General features: G+C 42.4%; 1 protein-coding gene across 1 annotated transcript in view; it reads left to right on the top strand.

Moving 5' to 3' along the window:
* Nucleotides 1-25,276, top strand: part of LOC125226519 (collagen alpha-5(IV) chain-like) — a 28,566-nt gene extending 3,290 nt beyond the window's left edge. The window contains exons 2-17 of the mRNA XM_048130505.1: nucleotides 1,421-1,604; nucleotides 4,341-4,557; nucleotides 8,940-9,121; nucleotides 9,281-9,318; nucleotides 11,484-11,579; nucleotides 13,432-15,070; nucleotides 15,580-15,708; nucleotides 16,147-17,163; nucleotides 17,299-17,613; nucleotides 18,887-19,218; nucleotides 20,423-21,196; nucleotides 21,643-22,038; nucleotides 22,500-22,613; nucleotides 23,266-23,670; nucleotides 23,807-23,905; nucleotides 24,985-25,276. Coding sequence (XP_047986462.1) covers nucleotides 1,421-1,604; nucleotides 4,341-4,557; nucleotides 8,940-9,121; nucleotides 9,281-9,318; nucleotides 11,484-11,579; nucleotides 13,432-15,070; nucleotides 15,580-15,708; nucleotides 16,147-17,163; nucleotides 17,299-17,613; nucleotides 18,887-19,218; nucleotides 20,423-21,196; nucleotides 21,643-22,038; nucleotides 22,500-22,613; nucleotides 23,266-23,670; nucleotides 23,807-23,905; nucleotides 24,985-25,128 — 6,081 coding nt within the window. The 3' untranslated portion in view covers nucleotides 25,129-25,276. The remainder of the gene's footprint in view (nucleotides 1-1,420; nucleotides 1,605-4,340; nucleotides 4,558-8,939; nucleotides 9,122-9,280; nucleotides 9,319-11,483; nucleotides 11,580-13,431; nucleotides 15,071-15,579; nucleotides 15,709-16,146; nucleotides 17,164-17,298; nucleotides 17,614-18,886; nucleotides 19,219-20,422; nucleotides 21,197-21,642; nucleotides 22,039-22,499; nucleotides 22,614-23,265; nucleotides 23,671-23,806; nucleotides 23,906-24,984) is intronic.
* The last annotated feature ends 245 nt before the right edge of the window (nucleotides 25,277-25,521 follow it).

Here is a 25,521-nt window from a genome sequence, read left to right as displayed (position 1 = left end):
TTAGCAACCTCAGGACCTCGAAAGTCTAGAATGACATCATAAAAACACTCCTAAACAATGATATTTAGACACCGATTGAGTAAATGCCCAACCCAAGACTGTTGAGTAATCCTGACGACTCAACGAGGCATAATCAATATATTATACAAACTGTTTCTCATTGGGTCGTAAGGTCATTAGGTAGAAATATTGACTGTTGACAATTTTAAAGAATCTGTGTAATTCCGAGGAACATTTACCTATTGAACTTCTAAAATGTTTAAATTGTAAAGCCTTAATGCGGTTGAATCATATTTTCTTTTCGCAATGTTTATGTTAAATCGAAACTGAATGTCGTTAGGTCGAAGCTCAGCTGCGGTCTCTTCACTTTATTCAATTTATTGTGCTCTTTGTCACTAAAGTAGCTAGACGTCTACGCCTTTTAAAACAGATTATGAATTTCTTATTTTCTGAGCACAGACCATAAATCTGGCCACGACTTGAAGCTCTTTACTAAGTTTAATGCATTTATATTGACCATTTAATGTAATACGACTTTACTTTAACTTTTACATTAAAGCAATTACGTTTTCGCTAGATGAAGTGTCAAATTCCTAAACTGCTGGTTTTATGGTTCTTGTGAACATTTTGATGAGATTCTTTAGAACTTATAATGAAATATGAAACATTTAAGTAGACTCATTACTGTATATAAATTTTTTAACTTAAAACAAGTCTCTGATGACCCGGGTTGGATTCCGAGCTCGGTACCAGTTGGTGACTTTTTATTTAGTGAATGATATATGTCCCTATTAAATACGATTTGCACTATTCTCTGCATCTCAGATGTAAGAAAATACGGTCCACAATCGTATACTCATGCGCCTACCATCATTAGTGAGCAAAGTGATGGCAGTAATGAAGCGCCTTATGGAATAAAACGTTTCCTTGATGAGGATTTGTTTGTTCTTGACTAAACTATTAATAGGATACACGTGTGTCATTCCATTGTGTTAACAAACAATTTTCGAATTTAATAAGCAATTGACACGTCCCTTCATTTACAGTTTGACATTACATAACCAATAATTTAATGAATTAGGTACATTATTCAAGGTTCCTCTCAAGTTCGTCTACGAATTCTCATTCAGTCCTTTTAAAAAGAATACCCCGATTTCGCAACACCATATATATTAAAAAATCGCATTAAAATCCGTAGTAGTACACGGTAGACAGACTAACACGGGAAGCGACTTTGTTTCATACTAGGTATTTATGTAGTGATTAGTTATTTGTATCTTGGGATCATTTCGACCTTCTACCGCCTTCTTCATCGGAAGTGATAATGATGACACCGTTTGAATCCCCACCTTGTTTTTTTTTCATTCTAGATATTTTTTTACACAGAACCGTGTATTCATTTACATTTTTATTGTTCCAGGCATCGTTAGCTCTAGTACTAGCTAGCGAGCAAGCAGCGAACGCGACCAGTGAGAAAACTTCAGCATCAGTGGGGCGCAATGGCCGGCAATACTACGGGCCTGTCGACCAGGGTAACAACGAAGTAGTCGTTGACATCGAGGACGACGAGAAAACGCAGTATTACGAAACCAATTATGATACCAGTGAGTATCGTTTTTAATTTCAAGAATGTGGCTATTCAGGCCTAACAGGGCCCTTTTGCTCCAAGTTGTGATCTTATCCATACTAATATTATAAATGGGAAAGTGTGTGTCTGTTTGTTTGTCCGTCTTTCACGGCAAAACGGAGCGACGAATTGACGTGATTTTTTAAGTGGAGAGTTGAAGGGATGGAGAGTGACATAGGGCTACTTTTTGTCTCTTTCTAACGCGAGCGAAGCCGCGGGCAAAAGATAGGACTTACATATCATTATATGCCCTTCTAACTAGTAAAGCATAACAATCCTTTAGGTATAGACGGCCACATGACAAATATCAACAATATCCAAGGTGCAACAAACATAGTGAGGATCCATTAAACTTGGCATTTTGGTAACGCATAAGTGGCTCCCCTATATGTTGCTTATGTACATGGGCGGCGATGACTGCTTCCCGTCAGGCGGCTCGTCTGATCGATTGCTGCCTGATTCATAAAAAAAATCGATATCTTTTTATAACTATCTAAAAACTCTTTGAGAAAACAGCAACTGCCTGTGGCCACGGATTAATGTCACATCCGAAATATAAACGTAAATGATGCGCAATTATTCAATTAACTCCCGTTTCAATTTGAAACTATGACTGAAAATACAGATGTGCAAATTGTGGTAACTTTCAAACAATATTGAAAGTTCTTGGACACTTAATTAACATTTCACAAGAAATTTTCAACCTCCGTACAAAAATGAGGAATATTATTATTTTAGAATTTTATGTCGTTTCGTAATTTTAGAAAATTTCTGTTGGCACATTAAAATCATGTTAGTTTAAATCAATATTTATTTATTAGTAAAAACAGGTTTACATGACATTACAGTAAAACCAATGCGTCACGAAACTTGGATAACAAAAAAGAGAGAAAATAAAGAGAACAATAAATAATAATACAGAGAACACGAGTACTAAAAATAAAATTAAACAATTGATTTGGGCGATGACGTCACAGCGTGGCTCCGTTGCGTCGTTTGCCCCGGTGTGGGGTTTGGGAATATAACGTTTCATAACATTACGGAAATATCCTTTAATACAGTTGTTGAAATACGTTATGTAATAAGTATCAAAATTTGGCAAAGTATAGAAAAAAAGAAAGAAGAAATTTATTCATAAAACGCTTAAATTTAGGTAGACATTACGACATTACTACGATTTAGGTAGACATAGACAGTACTACTAATTTATTGTTAAGCGTCACTGAAAGGATCTCCACTCAGCTTAATATACGTGTGTAAGTAACGAATCCGTGTTAGAATACTTAGAATCACTAACGAGCCCTAGCTCAAGTAATGCAATATACAGAAAATAATTCAATTGGCGCCCTGACTTTTACTTAAGCTAGCCTTTATTTATTTATATTTAGCCAAGTACTCATATTTTAGGTAAGAAATTAATTGTTTCATCTACATAAAAAAAACTTTCGTCCTTGATAAGTCACAGTTTATCCAAAGCACAAACAGTGGCTTTTATATGGACTCATCCAGAGAAAATCCCAGCGCATTCTGGGCAATTTCTCGAGCGTTAAATGTCCGGGAAAATCGAGAATCCTTATTACTTTACTTTTGTTTGCAGCCTTTTATTAAGAGTGTCTAATGAATTCGAATAAATCTTGGTCTCTTTATAGGCTGCCTAGGTATAATCTAAGATTTCTCATTAAAAACTTAATGTAACATCATTAATAACGACCGGTCTGGCCTAGTAGATACTTGGATAGTGAGATAGTGACCCTGCCTGCTATGCCGCGGTCCCGGGTACGAATCGCAAGGGCATTTATTTGTATGATGAACACAGATATTTGTTCATTAGTCATGGATGTTTTCTATGTATATAAGTATGTTATTTATATGTACGTATAGTATGTCGTCGCCTAGCACCCATAGTACAAGATTTACTTAGTTTGGGGCTAGGTTTATCTGTGTAAGGTGTCCCCCGATATTTATTTATTTATTTATCATATTAAGTTACAGTTGTAGTGCGAAAAGATTTGCCTTCGTGTAGTTATGGAAACGTACGAACGTGTCAGTACAAGATGTACTGACATTGACTAAACTAGCATGACAAAATACGAATGTTTCCGGAAAAATACGAAGGAAATCCTTTTCGCATTATATATAGTAATACCATAATCTTCCACTCTATTCTGGTATAGGTATCGAGTTCGAAAGAGATGCTATTGCTACTTTAAAACTAAACCCCCAACCTCAGTTGATAATGGTACCTCATTCTGGTAATTATTCTTTTTATACTATGTTTCGATCACAGTCTGTTGTTATTTTTCTTGTAACGTTTTCACTTTCTTAACTGTTTGACCACGTTCTTGTATGTATTTTGTATTTCTTCTGTCTGTTACCCTCCGTGAATCTTTCTCACTTGATGGTCTCATCGGAAGATCAGCGCTGGAAGTCACCAGCAACACGCTGAGATGAGGCCATTTCGTGGCACTTCATTCCTTTCTGTCTTATTGTTATTATGTGTATTTTGTCTTACCTGCAGGCCTAGCACATGATGGACGCGAGAGTATGTCGCCGCGAGATAGACTACCTGTCCTTATGCCATTAATACAATTAGACAAAGACGTGTCATCTATCTCGCGGCGACATACTCCCGCGGCCATCATGTGCTAGGCCTACTGTGCTCACGAATAAACGTTTATTCTATTCTATTCTATTCTATTCTATTCTATTCCAGATGCATACGGTTTCGGTTACGACGTGGGCCCAAACGGGCAGTTCCACCACGAGAACCGGGGCCCGGACGGCGTCACATACGGCTGCTATGGCTACGTAGACCCGGACGGCGTGCTTCGCGCCACACATTACGTAGCCGATAGCCATGGCTACCGTGTCGTGGAGCCAGAGAAACCGGTCGAAGTGTTCCCGGATGAGAAACACGAGTATGATGAAAAGTAAGTACCTGTACATACTATAGTTCCTCGTTAGTACTTAGGTACACAAAAACAGGAGTGAAGAATAAGACGCAGTTACGTATCCCGGACGGTGTTCTTCTGTTTCTGACTACGGTTTCGTGGAACCTGACCGGTAAATTCTTTATTTATATTTACTGTAACGGGTAATTTGATAAGTATGGTGGATAAATTCAGCAGAATGCGTAACATTCGGAGTTAATAATTCATGTCATCCACAATCACGCGAATATTTGCGAAATCTCATCTTTTACGCAATAAAGTTACTAGTCATGGCGCGCGACTTGGAGAAGAAAAACGTATTGCCTGAAATGAATTTACAAATATAACTTAATGCCCCTTTTTAGGGTTCCGTACCAAAAAGGTACAACAGGAACCCTTATGGTGCGACTCTGTCCGTCTGTCTGTCCGTCTGTCACATTCCTAAATATCTCGAGAACTACTAATGCTGTCAACTTGAAATTTGGAATACTTGTGAACATTGTAAACCTCTACAAATAGAAAGTATATTTTTTTTAAATATATCTTATACTTTTAAACGAGCAATTCTTGTATATTTATTTATTTATTTATTTATTTATTTATATATTTATTTATTTACACTGACGATCTCGGAAACCGCTCTAACGATTTCGCAGAAATTTGTTATGTGGGGGTTTTTGGGGTGAAAAATCGGTCTAACTTATCCTTAGGTCCCGGAAAACGCGAATTTTCGAGTTTTCATGCGTTTTTCTTCGCGCGCCATCTCGTGTGCAGTAGTTGTACTGTTAAGACAGAATTCTTTCGGTCGATGTAAGTACTATTTATTGCAAACACTAGATGGCGACACAGGTCAAGGCTAAAACGAATAGAAAATACACTATTTGAGTTGCGCGCCATCTCGTGTAGAGTAGTTGTGTTGTTAAGGCTGAGAATTCTTTCGCTCGATGTAGGTACTATTCATTTTTGAACTAGATGGCGACACATGTCAAGGATACGAAACAGAACCGAGCGAAGCTCGGTTGCCCAGATATTTAATTTTAATTGTAGAAAATGGCCAAAATGAAAGGGGGGCAAACTGTAAATTTCAAGTTACTAGGTCAAGTGTAGTATCGTTGGAAAGAGCTCAAATTGAACGTAAATAAGCTATTTTTTATAATTTTTTTGTTGTGAAAAAAAAAAAGAATTTTGAAGAAAAATGTAAAAAAAAATACCGTTCCCCCCCCCCCCCCTTATCTCCGAAGTTTACCAACGAAAAATTATGAAAATTTTAGTAAACATTGGTTTTATGCTATATATTACAGGAAAAATATAATCGTGTTTGTATTTTGAATACTTTTTTTTTTTATTCACAAAAAACTTTTCAGATTTTTACTTTCAATTTACCCACCCTTGCGGAAGTATATCGTACTTCAAATTAATACGAGATGTTACGTAAACCATCTTCTGTCCAATAAAGTAAAAACTGTTTAAAAAATCGGTTAACATTATAAAGAATTATCCCTGAAAAACCAGGTCGCGCAAATTAGTTAGCAAATTGACCGGGAGATGGCGCTATACACTATAATACTCATTAGTGCCTATACTTTTGTCTTCTAGTCAAGTCATTAGAGTTATATGAAAATATGAGATTATTTTTACTAGGTAGTTTGAAAGAAAGTTTGTACGGAACCCTCGGTGGGCGAGTCCGACTCGCACTTGGCCGGTTTTTTCCTTGTCGTCGTGGTCTTGTGTCTGGTCATTTGGTCTTCGTTCTCCGTCGATGAAAAATGTACGACGTTATTCAGTGTATGTACTTATACACACATGTTACACATAGTGTGCCACTTCTTGCACTTCTGCCATAAAGTAGCAACATTTATGTTCTGAAAAATATTTTTCTCTGTTTCATCCGTTACATAAACTCAAATATAATAAGTGCCTATATCGTTTGAGTGTTTTTACATGAAAAATATATTTACATAATAAACACCAAAATACTATACTAGCGTTTCAAAAGCGTTTTAATAACTAAATTCCGCAAATAAATTCATATCAAAACTTCATCAGTTTCAGTCTGGCTTTTAGCTCCAGCAATTTTCATACGCAATAATTGCATACATATACAGGTATAAAACTTGGGATGTACCGTATAATCATGAATGCCAACTATCTGGTCACATTTATTTTGTAGTCAGCGATTTAGGTAGGCAGATTCAGCAAAAAAACAACGGTTAGTCTGCATTTTATAAGTGTCAGAACAGAAGGTCAAAATTCAGATGATATTGAACTTATTCGTTATGCCTTTTTTAGTATAAAAATTCTAACCACTCATAACTGTGAAACAAAATATCTATGTTCATCACAGAAATGAAATTGAGCCATTTTGAGATTCGAAGCCATGATTATCGGTTTCATAGGCCACTCGGCAAATCAATATTCGGTAAGGTGCATTAGTGTATTTCCGAAAGTCGTCTAAAAATTACGAAAGTCGAATAAAAATCACCATTATTTCTATCATATCAAGATTCCCCTTTTGGAATTAAGGTAAAATACCCCATAATGGACGGTGATGCCACTATGGACAAAAAAACACAAATCCTTAAAAATAAGTATCTAAAATAAGTTTCTAAAAACTGACGGCTATGTACCATAAACTAGAGTTCTAGAGCTGTTTAATTTTGAAGTTTCAATTAATTCGGTTATTTCTGAAGGATTTGGAGACAAGATAAAATTCACCAGTTTACTGAAAAAAATATCAAGACGAATTCTTAGTAATGTTGCTAAGAGAGATGAGTTTATGTATAAAATAATAAAAAAATAACGCACGGTGTAATCTTGAATGCGTTTTACTTACTGCATTAAGCATGAGATAAGGTATAAAACATACTAGTTTGTTGCTCCAAAGATATAAAGAAATGACGTTATTTTGCGAGTGTCCATTACTGGACCCGAAAAACTGCCTACCTCCTATGATGGACAAGCAACGATTTACAAAACCAAAATTTACAAGAAACAATCCTATGTTAAAATAACCCAAACTAATTGTATTTATGGTATATAAAATTGACTCATTGCGTATCAGTTGGTTTTAAAAGTAAAATTTTAAACTTATTTCACTGTCCATAATGGGGGATCCATTACTGGAGAACTGCCGTCCATAATTGGAGAAAAAACACCTAGTTTTAATTTGTTAACTATGAAGAAACCAATAGAAGTATCTATTCTGCAATACGCTTGAAATGTAGAAGAAGGATAGGACATTCAAGATTTAACACGCTTGGCGGTAGAATTTTTACATTTATCAGTGAAATATCAAAAACAGGCGAATTTTTTTCTTAAACTGTCCATGATTGGGTCCGTCACCTTACCAGAGCATTTCCGTCATTCGGAATTACCCTAATGCACCTTACGTACATCCTAATTAAAACATAAATAAAATGATCAGAACATCAGACAAGTACAGAAACCGCTGCAGGCGCGTCATTTCTTCATCTCCTTTGTCGGTATATTTCCCGGAATTATTTCCAACGAATAAAAGATTTATGGCGAGACTTCTTATTAAGTTGTCTGAGCGATGCCTTTATAAAGAAGTCGAGCATGAAAGGGATCTGAAGCTAAATAGTAGTGTTGTCTTACTTATGTTAAGAGCAAAACTTTTTGGCTTTGCTCCGTTCTTTTTCTTCAATTATTTTCTAATCAAATATCAATTCGTTACTGTAGTATACTTTTAAATTCTTTACTGTAAACTATCAGACGCGTTTGCTTACTAGACTTATACAGATTAAGCAGACGCGCCAAGCCCTTGTATCTTGAGTACCTACACTAAATATTTATTTAAAACACGCCCAATGCGCTGAACAGACATTCTGACTTAAATAAATCCTAAACCTTTGGTTTGTAGGAATCTACTTTGATACCACGATACAAAACATACACTGTACTATCAGCAGCAAAAGTGCATGGCGAATTTATCAATGAATTCAGTCATAATTGCTCCATGCAATTTTGCAGCTCACTCCTAATTACGAAGATACGGCAAATAATTAAATCGCGTTAAGTAGCATTTTCACATATTTTTGAAGCTCGCAAATAGCTATAATGATGATTTGATGATACAATTTCAAACCGATTTTTTTGTCTCTTACTGTTCATATTTAAAAGTAATAAAAATAATACCCGATTTCGGATTCTATGAGCCTCGTTATCGGGCACTTCGGGAACGTGTGGAACTTCAAGACGTTCTCATATACGCACAGAACTATTTATAATGCTGTTATTTACAGCATTTGACAGCAGATAGTCGTAGTAAGATGACTAATTTACAGAGAAATAATCAAGGTCCATAAATAAAGCTAATTACACAATAAAACATCGTCACATTCATGATAATTTGTTCTTTCCAGCTCTGTGGACAACAAGCCGATCAAGGGTCAGATAGTCCCGTACGACAAGTTGTACTTCCCGAAAGGATGCGGCCGCACGCCCGGCGGCGTTCCGGCCAAGCCGATACCGGTGGCCCCTCGCCCTCCAAAGCCACCCACCGACAGCACTGGCGGAGCTAGCCACCCTATACCCTCCAGACCTGGTGAGTTTCCTCTTTCAGAAAAAAAGTTAAATGAATAAAAGTGATTTTTAGTATTTAGGTAGTTAATCGTGTGGCAAATTAGACATTAAAAGTAATCTGTAGCCTTGAGGTTGCTAAGCCAGGTAGAGCGTTGGAAAATGTGTTCCCATTGCACCGCAGCACTGGCGGAGCTAGCCACCTTATACCCTCTAGACCTGGTGAGTTTCCTCTTTCAGAAAAAAAGTTAAATGAATAAAAGTGATTTTTAGTATTTAGGTATTTAATCGTGTGGCAAATTCGAAAAGCAATCTGTAGCCTTGAGGTTGCTAAGCCATGCAGAGCGTTGGAAAATGTGTTCCCATTGCCAATGCCGTCCCATTTATGTGTATTGTGTAGCAGACATTTAGTTTTTCAGTCGAGTAAGATACCAATCCGCAGACCAATCCGCTTTCCACCTATGTATACCTAAACTTAAAACTGATCGTGTAAAGAAAAAAAAATGCCTTTTGTCTAAAAATAGTTAGGTACTACGAGAAAGTCAAATGCTCGATTGCTGAAAGTTATGTCATTCTGCAATATATTTATAAAACACAATCCCTTCATTAAGAGCGGGAACGCAGGGCATTGGCGGTACGTTGTAATATGCTGTCCCGCAGGTTTGCGCGGTGTAATGGGAATGTCAAAATAACGCTATTTAAAGCATTTTGCCAATCCTTTTACACGTGTAGCCTGTGGACAAATTATACTAAAAAGGCCCTCAGTGCCCTGCGTATCCAGTATAACAATGGGTTCAGGATGCTGTTGGGACTGCCTCGTTATTGCAGTGCGTCAGGCATGTTCGCTGAGGCCCGCACTGACAGTTTCGGTGCTATAATACGCAAAAGAACTGCCTCCCTGATGCGTCGCGTGCGAGACAGCTCCAACAGCCTTGTGCGCCTAGTGTTGGAATCGCCTGCTTGTGCTATCTGGAGACACTGGGATGGTGTACATATGGAATCCAGAGGCCAAGTGTATAATTTATTATAGTTTTAGTTTTTTTTTTAGATGTAATAAATAATATGTAAATGTAACTAACATAGGTTTAAGGGAATGTACACTAACACTATGGATTTTTTTCCGAAATAAAAATTATTGAATTGAAAAAAATTATTGAATTGAATTGAATTAAAACACGGGGACAATTTTTACCCCACAGCAACAACACATGTAAATAAAAGCTTGTAAACAGCATCACTACCTACTAAAATCATTATTAAATTTAGGGTAGGTATCAAAAAAAACGTGTCAATGAATACGAAAACCTGTAATAGTTATTTGTTATACAAGGGGGCAAAGTTGTATTTTAACGCCGAGTGTGGAATTGAAAAACGAGCAAGTGAAAGGATTCTATAGTTGAACCACGAGCGAAGCGAGTGGTTCAAAATATAATCCTGAACTTGCGAGTTTTTTAACACACGAGAAGTAAAATACATTTGCACCCGAGTGTAACACAAAACTTTTCCCCTCACTACAGCGAGGAAACTACAACGCAAAAAATGCGTTTATCACTGCTTCCAGATGTTCCACAGGTGGTAAATCATCTTTATTACTAGATTCACCTACTTTTATCAATTTTAAAGCAGTTAATTTGACTTTATTCAAGGTCAAATTACTTTACCCACTAGTGGATAAAATGCGTTTTTACCCGCTGGTATTAAAGGACAAAACACGTGTTTCCGAGCTAGTGAGGGGAAAAGATATTTTACATTCTTCACGAAACATTAAACTACGCAACATGACTCTTACGCCGTGGCTTACGTGGGCGACGGTCGTGCGATGGTCGCGCGACGGCGATGCGACGCATACGAAATCAAACCTTATCGATATGGAAGTATGAGACGCGACGGCGACGGTCGCGCGACCGTCGCCCACGCAAGACACGGCGTTACGTATTCGGTATCCAATTAGTACCGCGAAAAGTCAATCTTAGTAAAACACAAAAAATATAAGCTGATTTTTTTCTGGATAAGACCGGTCGAAAGCAAGCGAGGATTCCACCCCTTAGTATTAGTAACCCGATAGACGAGACTGATTTATAATAAAATATAAAACTTCACCAGACCTCGGCTTAAGTGCCCGTTAGGCTGTCACTATTATTCATTTTTATACGTTACAAGCACCAATTACTACAACAATTTAAGTTAATAAAACCCATATTTATTGGTGTCTTTTTCTATAACGCATCTCTCGTCTTGCAGTCTTGTATGCTCTCTCTGTTGTCAAAATATTTTCCATAATACAGGTATTTGGTAAATTTTGGTAATATTAATATGTGTGAGATTCCCTTATCGATCATCAGCATTACAATAGGTTTAGAATAAAGTGTAAATTTGTCTAATTACAGGTGGTTCAGGTGGGTACTACCCCGGACAACCCGGACAACCTGGACAACCCGGCGCCCCTGGAGCGCCCGGCGCTCCCGGTTCCCCAGGCACTCCTGGTAAGCACCAAATTAGGATACATTTAGACTGTGCGAAAACTCGTAAGGTACAGCGGGGCAAATATCGACTGGGGACAAATGTAACTGGTCCATTTTTCCATGTTTTACAATGTTTGCACTAAATAGAGTGTCCACCGGTTATATATGGTAGGCGTGTTCAGTGGATACATGTAGAACTCAACATCATAGTGTAACAATGGAAAAAATGGATTAGTTACAATTGCCCCCTTATGCAAGTTTCAGTACATTGCGGTATTTTGATTGTCCTGAATAGGCTACTTGACCCTTTTTAAAGTTTGTCTTATATTATTACTTACTGTCCAATTAACCGAAAAAAGATATCATTATATTTTATTATGACTTATAAACCGCAAGAAATATTTTTAAAGAATACTTTTACGTAATCAGGCAAAAACAACATCAGCCATGTCATCTATAGATTTTCTGTAAATGAAGTCATTCAGTGCGAAAACCATTACTTTCTGACACTTTAAGTACGAGGCATAAAGGTCATTATGTCAGTGATTGATTTGACATGAATTCTATGACGCCACTACACGGCCGACAGGGTTTTCGGTGGCCAAAATTTTAAAAAAAATACTCAAATTTTTGAATTAAAAATACGTAGTCATCGTACACATTTAATACCCAAAATTTAATTAAATATTGGTTTCTTATGTCAAATATTACAGAAGACAATCATTTATTGTGCCAAATTAGATATGAGTCTAGTAGCCTATTGTGTATTACCTCAACAGTCTGAAATGTACCTGAAATGAAATGTGTCAATTTATCAACGAATTCATTCATAGTTTCTCTATGCAATTTTTCAGCTCGCTGTACTTACATACAACGAGCAAGTGAAAGGATTCTATAGTTGAACCACGAGCGAAGCGAGTGGTTCGAGAATAGAATCCTGAACTTGCGAGTTTTTTAACACACGAGAAGTAAAATACATTTGCACCCGAGTGTAACACAAAACTTTTCCCCTCACTATAGCGAGGAAACTACAACGCGAAAAATGCGTTTATCACTGCTTCCATGCAGTAGTTCCACAGGTGGTAAATCATCTTTATTACTAGATTCACCTACTTTTATCAATTTTAAAGCAGTTAATTTGACGTTATTCAAGGTCAAATTACTTTACCCACTAGTGGATAAAATGCGTTTTTACCCGCTGGTATTAAAGGACAAAATACGTGTTTCCGAGCTAGTGAGGGGAAAAGTAATTTATAGGTCAGACGCGATTAATTAACATTATTGTACCTTATTTCCAACATTAACTTTAATTATAATTTTAAAGCAAAACGGGACTTAACCGCGTAAACACTTATATTTATATTTGGCCCGGCTTTTTTAAAACTTTAATTGTGTACCAAATGCGAGAACCTAGTCGACCACGAGAGAGTTCACTATATTTGTCGTCTATTTATAGATATAAAAAAACGTAGGTACAGTAGTGTTGTCTCTCTTTACTATTGTTGATGTTGTTTACCCCGACGACATGTTACTACTAGTACTACTAGTAGTTACGAAGTCTGATACTTCCGCGCCCACAGCCAGTGTAACTTGGCAGAAAAGTCGGATAAAAAATGACATTTAACAGTTCGACCCGAGAGTGACAAAAATGGTTTTAATGTTATATCTGTAATCTGACAGGATTATAACAATAACTACATAATATATATATATATAATATATACTACTTACATACACAAACTCACGACTATTTTCTCAAATTGGAACTACCTAGGTACTCAAGTTCCAGTGTCAGCTTAGAAATTCAGTAGTTTCCTCTTATTGTAAGAAGTCATGACGATATTAAAAATAACATCTCTGCCTTAACAGGTAGTCCAGGTGGTCAGGCGGACCAGGAGGTCCAGGAGGCCCTGGAGGACCCAATGGCCCTGGTGGCCCTAATGGTCCAGGTGGAAGCGGTTACTATCCCGGACAACCCGGACAGCCTGGAAAACCAGGCACTCCCGGCACACCAGGCTCACCCGGCACACCAGGAGGCCCAGGCGGACCAGGCGGACCAGGAGGCCCAGGTGGCCCTAATGGACCCAATGGACCAGGTGGAAGCGGATACTACCCTGGACAGCCCGGACAACCAGGCACCCCCGGCACACCAGGCTCACCCGGCACACCAGGAGGCCCAGGCGGACCAGGAGGCCCAGGAGGCCCAGGTGGCCCTAACGGACCCAATGGCCCAGGTGGAAGCGGTTACCACCCCGGACAGCCCGGGCAACCTGGGCAACCAGGCACCCCCGGCACACCAGGCTCACCCGGCACACCAGGAGGCCCAGGCGGACCAGGAGGCCCAGGAGGCCCAGGTGGCCCTAACGGACCCAATGGCCCAGGTGGAAGCGGTTACTACCCCGGACAGCCCGGACAACCAGGCACCCCCGGCACACCAGGCTCACCCGGCACACCAGGAGGCCCAGGCGGACCAGGAGGCCCAGGAGGCCCAGGTGGCCCTAACGGACCCAATGGCCCAGGTGGCCCTAACGGACCCAATGGCCCAGGTGGAAGCGGTTACTACCCCGGACAGCCCGGACAACCAGGCACCCCTGGCACACCAGGCTCACCCGGCACACCAGGAGGCCCAGGCGGACCAGGAGGCCCAGGAGGCCCAGGTGGCCCTAACGGACCCAATGGCCCAGGTGGAAGCGGTTACCACCCCGGACAGCCCGGGCAACCTGGGCAACCAGGCACCCCCGGCACACCAGGCTCACCCGGCACACCAGGAGGCCCAGGCGGACCAGGAGGCCCAGGAGGCCCAGGTGGCCCTAACGGACCCAATGGCCCAGGTGGAAGCGGTTACTACCCCGGACAGCCCGGACAACCAGGCACCCCCGGCACACCAGGCTCACCCGGCACACCAGGAGGCCCAGGCGGACCAGGAGGCCCAGGAGGCCCAGGTGGCCCTAACGGACCCAATGGCCCAGGTGGAAGCGGTTACTACCCTGGACAGCCCGGACAACCTGGCCAACCAGGCACTCCCGGCACACCAGGATCACCGGGCACACCAGGAGGCCCAGGCGGGCCTGGAGGTCCAGGCGGACCAGATGGACCTAACGGACCCAATGGACCAGGTGGAAGTGGTTACTACCCCGGACAGCCCGGACAACCAGGCACCCCCGGCACACCAGGCTCACCCGGCACACCAGGAGGCCCAGGCGGACCAGGAGGCCCAGGAGGCCCAGGTGGCCCTAACGGACCCAATGGCCCAGGTGGAAGCGGTTACTACCCTGGACAGCCCGGACAACCTGGCCAACCAGGCACTCCCGGCACACCAGGATCACCGGGCACACCAGGAGGCCCAGGCGGGCCTGGAGGTCCAGGCGGACCAGATGGACCTAACGGACCCAATGGACCAGGTGGAAGTGGTTACTACCCCGGACAGCCCGGACAACCAGGCACCCCCGGCACACCAGGATCACCTGGCACTCCAGGAGGACCAGGCGGACCAGGAGGACCAGGTGGCCCAGGTATTATTTTAATGTTGTTAAGTTAATATATATTCATTCAAGGATATTTTTTCTCTGTTAAGTAACGAGACATACCAAAACACGGGTTACAGATGTGCGAAAAAGTCATGTTGTACTGAGACTGACTGAAATAGCATGACACTAACCTAACCCAGCTTTATTGTTCCGCTGCCATTGGAGGTTTAGGCTAAACCATCTACGTGTCTATATTTTTATTTGATTTTGACACGGTAACGCTGTCTGACAAAGTAACCCTGCTTTGCGTCAAAAACTCTTGGTTAATTTCAGGTACTAGGTAATTAATAAATAGGCCCTTAATAAATTCTAATGATTCTGATAAAGAAAAAATCCAAAAAGTTCGTCAATGGTTTCGTATGTCATGATATACAATGCCAAATTAAATGCGACTAAGGGCAATTAAGTAAATATGTGTAACCACCAAACCACCACTAAAGAATAGACCAGTTTTCAATGAGGCAGAAAATTTACCAGGCGTGTTTTCCTTTCAGGAGGACCTTCAGGTCCAGGCGGACCCAGCCGACCCCCAGGTTACCCCGGGCAACCCGGGACCCCGGGTAGCCCAGGGTCTCCAGGCACGCCTGGAGGCCCGGGAGGCCCAGGAGGCTCAGGAGGACCAGGTATGTCTATACTTTCCTAATGATCATTGATTTATACTTAATTTTCAATTTGGAGATTAGGGAGATATCTGGATAGGCGTGCTACTCGTAATATAATAATTTAATTTAAAATTATAATTATGAAAACGATTTGAATATTTACGAGTATAGTTACAGGATAAAGCCTTTATTAAAATCGATAGCGAATAGCGATTGCAAAACATCGAAATCAGACTTTAGGTACTAGACTTTATAAGTCATTCATAACATGACATGTGTCAATAATAACACGTATAACATCCACTTTCACACAACCACTCATTTCCATAATAACGGAAACATTTATTAATTGAAATTACAGACAATTTAATGTATTTTCGTTTCATTAATGTAAAATGGCACAAAATGCAGGTAAGCGTTTTGGGGAACATAACTGTCATTTCTCTTTTACTAAATCAGGATACCCCGGTCAACCTGGACAGCCCGGAAAACCAGGATATCCAGGGCAACCAGGACAGCCCGGTCAGCCAGGATACCCAGGACAGCCTGGACAGCACGGTCAGCCAGGATACCCAGGACAACCAGGACAGCCCGGACAACCAGGGTACCCAGGACAACCTGGACAGCCCGGTCAGCCAGGATACCCAGGACAACCTGGACAGCCCGGTCAGCCAGGATACCCAGGACAACCTGGACAGCCCGGAAAACCAGGATACCCAGGACAACCTGGACAGCCCGGTCAGCCAGGATACCCAGGACAACCTGGACAGCCCGGTCAGCCAGGATACCCAGGACAACCTGGACAGCCCGGAAAACCAGGGTACCCAGGACAACCTGGACAGCCCGGACAACCAGGGTACCCAGGACAACCTGGACAGCCTGGTCAGCCAGGACACCCAGTACAGCCTGGACAGCATGGTCAGCCAGGATACCCAGGACAGCCTGGACAGCACGGTCAGCCAGGATACCCGGGACAACCAGGACAGCCCGGTCAGCCAGGATACCCAGGACAACCCGGACAGCACGGTCAGCCAGGACAACCAGGATACCCAGGACAACCAGGACAACCAGGATACCCAGGACAACCAGGACAGCCCGGACAACCAGGGTACCCAGGACAACCTGGACAGCCCGGTCAGCCAGGATACCCAGGACAACCTGGACAGCCCGGTCAGCCAGGAACATCAGGACAGCCAGGATACCCAGGACAGCCCGGTCAGCCAGGATACCCAGGACAACCCGGAGAGCCCGGACAACCAGGATACCCAGGTCAACAAGGACAACCCGGACAACCAGGGTACCCAGGACAACCTGGGCAGCCCGGTCAGCCAGGATACCCAGGACAACCTGGACAGCCCGGTCAGCCAGGAACACCAGGACAGCCCGGATACCCAGGACAGCCCGGCCAACCAGGATACCCAGGACAACCTGCACAGCCCGGACAACCAGGATACCCAGGACAACCTGGACAGCCCGGTCAGCCAGGATACCCAGGACAACCTGGACAGCCCGGTCAGCCAGAAACACCAGGACAGCCCGAATACCCAGGACAGCCCGGCCAACCAGGATACCCAGGACAACCTGGACAGCCCGGACAACCAGGATACCCAGGACAACCAGGATACCCAGGACAACCTGGACAGCCAGGATACCCAGGACACCCAGGACAACCTGGACAACCCGGCCAGCCAGGATATCCAGGACAACCTGGACAACCAGGAACACCAGGACAGCCCGGCCAACCAGGATACCCAGGACAACCTGGACAGCCCGGATACCCAGGACACCCAGGACAACCTGGACAACCCGGCCAGCCAGGATATCCAGGACAACCTGGAAAACCAGGAACACCAGGACAGCCCGGCCAACCAGGATACCCAGGACAACCTGGACAGCCCGGATACCCAGGACACCCAGGACAGCCAGGTACACCATACATTCGTTGTTTTAACTACAGCTAGTTTGTTGCACCCAGCTTTTAGTCAGTGCCTCTAAAGTCTAAACGCATAAAGATTTAATTTGTAAATATTGAGTGCTGTAACTTTTAGTCGCTGCGCATGTGCGAATTCGCTACAGGCTTCACCTATGCAAACTACTTTACGTCCAAGCGCGAACCGAACATTCATTCCAATTTAACCGTTTTCATTGCTCATTTTCAATCATGATGGGTAATCACAATCACGGGTTTACGAGTGCATCATCAATATCACACATAGGTTAAGGTTATTACTTCATTACCTACCAGAGAACTTTTTACATGAAAGAAAAATGAACTAATATTTATTAAACTTTTGTAATAGTAGATAAAGGTTTGTTATAGTAGTAGGTAGTGATATTAGTTTAAATACTATTTCCGATGTTAAAAACGCTTGGGTTGTCTATTTGCCAAAAAGAGAGACTTAGATTCTAGCCAAGGTTTTAATAGCCCCGCCTCGGCAAGAGTTACTTAAGTAAACGTCATAATTTCATCAAAGTTTGACATTTAACATAACATGTGCACTAGCCAGGCTGTGAAAATCGTTGCAAACTTATCTTGAATCACCTATAATTACGTCGGACCTACCGTTATCCGACAAGACTCTTCAACTCAGTGCATAAAGAGTACTATTCTTTTGCGCGTCATAAGGATTGAAAGCATACATGTGGACTTAAATCCTTAAACTTGACGTTGAAAAGTCGCGGCAATCAACAAAAGGTTATAGTACTATTCTATGCAATAGTCTCGCAATCCCTATTCCAGAGTAACGCTAGTTAGTGCGACAGCATACTCGAAATTTTAAAGCCGAGAGGGATTTAAACATGCCTCTTGGTAACGTCATCCCAGAGTTCACAGAAAATTGAAGTCGACTAAATTGTTAGAACCCTTACAAGCAGAAGCACACTCTTGGACTTTGCAATAAGTATTCTTACACCCAGAGTTACACACAGTGCTCTTTAACACACTTGCGATATATATAAAAAAAAAGAAAAATACAGTATCAGAAATTTCATAACTCCTTAGGGAGAACGTTTTTCTGTAACTCCCGATCCACCTGCGTTACTTGCATACATTGCATATTTACTGTGTAATGAAAAGGTATTTTGAATCTACTACTTTTGAAAACTACAAACAAAATACCGTAAAATACCGTCTATTATATATTCAATGATAAGTACAAGACTCCATTAATCTGCAAAACTAACTCTTTCTATGAATTAGGAACACCAGGACAACCCGGAAAGCCCGGACAACCAGGAGAACCCGGACATCCAGGACAACCTGGAGGACCCGGCCAACCCGGACACCCAGGACAACATGGACAGCCCGGCCAACCAGGACAACCCGGACACCCAGGAAACCCGGACACCCAGGACAACCCGGACACCCAGGACAACCTGGACAGCCCGGACTACCTGGAACACCAGGACAACCTGGACAGCCTGGTAAACCCGGGACACCAGGACAACCTGGACAGCCTGGTAAACCCGGGATACCAGGACAACCTGGACAGCCCGGACAACCAGGATACCCCGGTCAACCAGGAAAACCAGGTACGTACGTACTTATTATATTAATAACCCTGCATTTAGCATGACCTTGTCAATGACTTATTCAAATTTGAATTTTGACATGCTGTCACAGATGCTGTGAATAAAGTAAAATAAAAAAATAGAGTCATAAATATATGTTTTATATACATCACTATGCATTTGAGGGTTAAAAGTTACGCGGTTCCCCTCCAAGGGTTAATATTAAGAAGAAACAATATTCTAATATCTAGTCTTTAAAACAATAAGTCAATATAGGCTGATAAAAAAGTCAGTTATAAAATTTAGTTTATTTCTACTGGTTATTTTCACGAAGTTTATTCTTCTTAATCCGGTACAGATAGACTGCAATGCAACTAGATTGAAATTTATTAGGGAAAACTGAAAAGTAATGACTGACTGCAAGTAAACTGCACATTTTCCATACAAATTGTACTCTCCTACCTGGGAGTCTTACCGTCTTCTGAACGAGCTCACTCCATGGTAGATAGGCCACGTCTTTGCCTTTCGCTAGTCTGTGGCCAAGAGTAGGTAAGTAAATTTATAATTAAAAAAAAATTTTTTTTTCGTGTTTTTTACCACTTTGTCACAATCTATTCGCACTCGTCGTTTGTTTAAATGAAAAAAAAAGGGCGTGGAGTCCCTCCGCGCGGAAGATGTGAAACTTCTGACACAAACAATCACAAACGAAAAACATACCAAAAGTACACCTGTGCCGGGAATCGAACCACGGGCCTCTGTCTTGTGACTCCGGCACGGACACCGCCTAGCCACCGAGACTTAAGAAGTCGACGTAAATAGGCACTTAACCAATTTTCGTCACTGAAAAAAACCCCGCCTTACCACCTTTCGGTTCTGGGGCCCTGGTACTACAGGTGATCAGTATGGTGTAGCTAGGAAAAATCATAAATGAAAATGTTTAATACACACAGACACGTGTGTGTAACCCCGCCTTATCACCTTTCGGTTCTGGAACGTGGTACTACAGTGCTTTCATACCCCCTCCATGGTAGCGTTACACTTTTAACGCAACTTACGCAACCTCGTTTGCAAGTCGCATGGGAAGTTTCACTTCAAAAATAAAAAGAGACAAGTTTCATTGCAATTGTTATTAATGTAAGATGTTAAAATTTTAATTCAAACCCATGGAAAAGTATTTGGGGACAAAAAGTTGCATATTTATATAAATTTTTATATTGAATTCTAGGACAACCAGGACAGCCTGGATACCCAGGACAACCTGGACAACCCGGACACCCAGGACAACCCGGACATCCCGGAGGACCTGGCCAACCTGGACAACCAGGATACCCAGGACAACCTGGACAACCCGGACACCCAGGACAACCCGGACAGCAAGGAGGACCTGGCCAACCAGGACAACCCGGATACCCAGGACAACCTGGACAGCCCGGACAACCCGGAACACCAGGACAACCAGGGTACCCAGGACAACCCGGTAAACCTGGTACACCAGGACAACCTGGACAGCCCGGACAACCAGGATACCCAGGACAACCCGGACACCCAGGACAACCTGGACAGCCCGGACAACCCGGAAAACCAGGACAACCAGGTTACCCTGGACAACCTGGACAACCCGGTAAACCTGGAACACCAGGACAACCTGGACAGCCCGGACAACCAGGATACCCAGGACAACCCGGACAACCTGGACACCCAGGACAACCTGGACAGCCCGGACAACCCGGAACACCAGGACAACCAGGTTACCCTGGACAACCTGGACAACCCGGTAAACCGGGAACACCAGGACAACCAGGACAGCCCGGACAACCAGGATACCCAGGACAACCTGAACAACCCGGACACTCAGGACAACCTGGACATCCCGGACAACCCGGAACACCAGGACAACCAGGTTACCCTGGACAACCTGGGCAACCCGGTAAACCGGGAACACCAGGGCAACCAGGACAGCCCGGACAACCAGGATACCCCGGTCAACCAGGAAAACCAGGTACGTCCTTATTATTCCTAAATGGCATGCTTGTGCTGCTGCCTCCAGTGAGTTAACACAAGAACAAACAATAATCGAGAGACGTTTTATAAATAAAATAATATTTCAATCAATAATACATGCCAGCGAAACTCACGTCTGCTATAAAGTTTAGTTGATTTTACATGTTTTAGTAACGAAGTTTATTTTTCATAATCCGGTACAGTCCGACTGCAACTCAATTGCATTTTATTACGAAAACGCACTGACTGCACGTCAATGCATTCCATACAAACTGTACTCCTGCCTGGGAGTCCAAAAACTTATTTTTGTTATCTAGTTTCTTACTACTCAGACAGGCACTCGTATGTTTAATTACATGCTTTCCTTTCATCGCTTTAGTTGCAATTAATGTACCTAATGAAAAAAAAATAGAAATTAAATTATTAAAAAGTATATATTTCTAGGACAACCTGGACAGCCTGGATACCCAGGACAACCTGGGCAACCCGGTCACCCAGGACAACCCGGACAGCCCGGAGGACCTGCACAACCAGGACAGCCAGGATACCCAGGACAGCCTGGATACCCAGGACAACCCGGGCAACCTGGAACACCTGGACAGACCGGATACCCTGGACAGCCCGGACAGCCAGGAGGACCTGGCAAACCCGGCCAACCAGGACAGCCAGGACAACCCGGACAGCCCGGAGGCCCTGGTCAGCCTGGACAACCAGGACAGCCAGGACATCCAGGACAGCCCGGTGCGCCAGGACAACCTGGACAACCCGGACACCCAGGACAACCCGGACAGCCTGGAAGTCCTGGTCAGCCTGGACAACCAGGATACCCCGGTCAACCAGGTATGTCATGATCTCTTCGCTATCTCTACATTCGGTCTCTACACCTTATAAAACAAAGTTCCCCGCCGAGTCTCTCTGTGTGTTTTGAATTGGTTGAAATATGACGATATTTTCAAATCGAGTCGTACGAAATCCCGCTGGCTCAGATCTTTAATTGAAAACGCTGCCCAAACCGTTCAAGCTATATGTATATCAAACAAAACTTTGTATGGCGAAAATGTGTCTCTCTAATAAAATAACTCTGCAAAATATTTTTATGTGAATTTACTTCAACTCGTATATGGTAAGGTGGGGGAAGATTGAAGGGTTTTCTTGCGGGATAAATAGAAACCCGCGAATAGTGCTTCGTTATACGGAACATAGTTCTTACTTTTCCCTGCAGTAATACGTGGTTATTTTTTATTCTTGTTTCCTCGACCAAATCATGGAAAATTGGTAATGATAAGTATACCTGTTTTCAGGTCAACCCGGTAAACCTGGCACCACTGGACAACCTGGTCAACCCGGACAACCCGGACAACCTGGCTACCCGGGCGGCTCCGATCAAACCGGACAACCTAATCAGCCAACACCAGGTACAATACATACATACCTACATACAAGCCTATCGATACGTAAATGTAGTATCAAAATTTGTTTAGTTTAAGTAAACAAATAGGATGTGCATAATATACAAGGTGCTCGCGAGGAACCCATATAACTTTAACGGCATATTCTTGGTCACATTTTAAGACTAAAATGTCATATAAACTTTTCTAGATTTCGTCTAGTTTCAGAGTTATTTTATTGCCAATAAAAAAAAAACATTTCGGTATTGTTACTTAGTAGAAAAGGTCTTCTTAACGGCGCTGATGCGCAATTGTGAAGCATAGTCTCACAGTAGTCATTGATAGATGTCAAAATGTGACAAGAAAAACTTCCAAAAAATTTGGATTTTAGAAAAATTTATTAAGGAACTCATTTTAATTGCCAACTTTATGCATAAAAATAGCTTTTTATGTAAAAATACGTCCAAAAAAGTTGAAAAAAAAAATTTTTTTTGCGAAAAATTTTAAAATTCATATAACATTTTTTCTTTCTTTTGGCCTCAGAAACGCGTGGTTCAAGTTATGCGGGTTCCTCGCGAGCACCTTGTATATAGTGTATATTAATCATATTATATATATTAAGCTTTTCATTGCGATTTTGTATATATTTTCCAGTATTATAGTATATAACACTTTCTAGGATACCCTGGAAAGCCTGGACAACCCGGTTACCCAGGACAACCAGGTCAACCCGGCCAACCAGGACAGCCCGGACAGCCAGGATACCCAGGTGAACCCGGACAGCCTGGACAGCCTGGATATCCAGGACAACCCGGACAACCTGGACAGCCAGGAACCCCTGGTCAACCAGGACAGCCAGGAGGCCCCGGACAACCAGGATATCCTGGCCAGCCAGGACAACCTGGTCAGCCAGGACATCCGTCCCAACCCGGACAGCCAGGACATCCGTCCCAACCCGGACAGCCAGGAACCCCTGGTCAGCCAGGATACCCAGGCCAACCCGGACAACCAGGAGGCCCCGGGAAACCAGGACAGCCCGGGCAGCCAGGTCACCCAGGACAACCCGGTCAGCCAGGACATCCAGGTAATTAACGTTTAACAATAGAATAAGCTAGCTCTCCATACTTCGTGCTTTATTTTAGTAGGTACTTTCATAGGTACATGAATTTTACGTGACATGTCATTTGTTTTAAAACTAAGAACAATATCATATTTTCCAGGACAACCCGGATACCCTGGAACACCAGGAACGCCTGGACAACCGGGACAACCCGGCACACCAGGAGGCCCCGGTCAGCCTGGCCAACCAGGATACCCAGGTATCTTTCATATGCCATATATGTATTTAAACAACATACTTTTTTTTTACGCGGCGAGTTTTGTAGCTACTGATACGTATGAATAGGGACTTATTTAATGGACGGCTGAGATATAAAAGATAGCTTTATTTAGACATTTTTAGCAAACATATGAAAATGTTTATTTTATCCTGATACAGAATACCTTTTTACTATACAGGGTGGCCCATTCAAATCGGTCAGTATGGGAAAGTCTGAAACTATAAGACATACGAAGATTTGTTCTTAGGAACCATGTCACCGATTTTGATAAAAAGAAAATCTGCATTCATACAATTAAAAAAAAAGTGTACCCAGCTGGGGAATCGAACCCGGTTGTTTTGAAAAAATAAACTTACACCTACACAAACGATATCTGAATAGAAATAGTTCTATTCAGATATCGTTTGTGTAGGTCTTAAGCAGTAAATATCTCTAAGAAACATAATGTCTAAAATGAATAAAATGCATTTTTTTCACATACTTTAATTTATCATAGTAGGTGTTCAAAGTGACCACCGTTACAATATTCAGCAAGTTCACTTCATCTTTACAACAGTGTACAAAAATAGCTATAACACCGTTGAAGACCTAAAAGTAGCCATAGAGTCAACTTTAACGCAGATTCACCACATGAAGATACAAAATGCAATAGTAAGATCGTTACCTAGACGTGTTGAATATTGTATTGAAAAAGACGGTGGTCACTTTGAACACCTACTATGATAAATTAAAGTATGTGAAAAAAATGCATTTTATTCATTTTAGACATTATGTTTCTTAGAGATATTTACTGCTTAAGACCTACACAAACGATATCTGAATAGAAATAGTGTAAGTTTATTTTTTCAAAACAACCGGGTTCGATTCCCCAGCTGGGTACACTTTTTTTTTTAATTGTATGAATGCAGATTTTCTTTTTATCAAAATCGGTGACATGGTTCCTAAGAACAAATCTTCGTATGTCTTATAGTTTCAGACTTTCCCATACTGACCGATTTGAATGGGCCACCCTGTATAACTGAGCTTGTTATTTCACATATGACCATGTTATATTTCAGATTCCGTTGGTCAACCTACCGGGACTGGCGTTCAGCCTCCATCTCAACCTCCGCCGGGCGCCCAAATGCCGCCATTCCCGATCTACGTCATCCCTTACCCGCTGCCCATCGTCCCGAGCCCTGGACAGTGCCCGTGCTATCTAGTTAACCCCGGCAATGATACCACTGCGGTCTCTCAACCCCAGCAACCGCAACCACCTCAACAACCTAGCAACCAAGGCGGATACTACGCTCCTTACGGAATCATTGGCTTCGTTCCCGTCGTGTTCGTACCCTACTGTCCTGGCAATAACACCGATATGAGCTCCGCTCAGCAAAACTTCCCGAATGCTGTACCCGTCCCGTACAATTGCGGACAGTGCCAGGCCAACCAAAACCTTTACCGCTACTTTGGCAGACTCGGGGGAGCACGAAGTTCGACAGAATTTAAGGAAATCAAATCCTTAGCGGAGCTCGAACATCTTATTAAACGGCAGATTAAGCCAATGAAGAAAAGCCTTCCGCGGATAGCTGCTCATCCGAAGATTCTAGAAGAGT

This window comes from Leguminivora glycinivorella, chromosome 5 (assembly GCF_023078275.1).
Source record: "Leguminivora glycinivorella isolate SPB_JAAS2020 chromosome 5, LegGlyc_1.1, whole genome shotgun sequence".
In the NCBI taxonomy this organism is placed as follows: Eukaryota; Metazoa; Arthropoda; class Insecta; order Lepidoptera; family Tortricidae; genus Leguminivora; species Leguminivora glycinivorella.
This window is presented reverse-complemented; position numbering and strand designations above follow the sequence as displayed.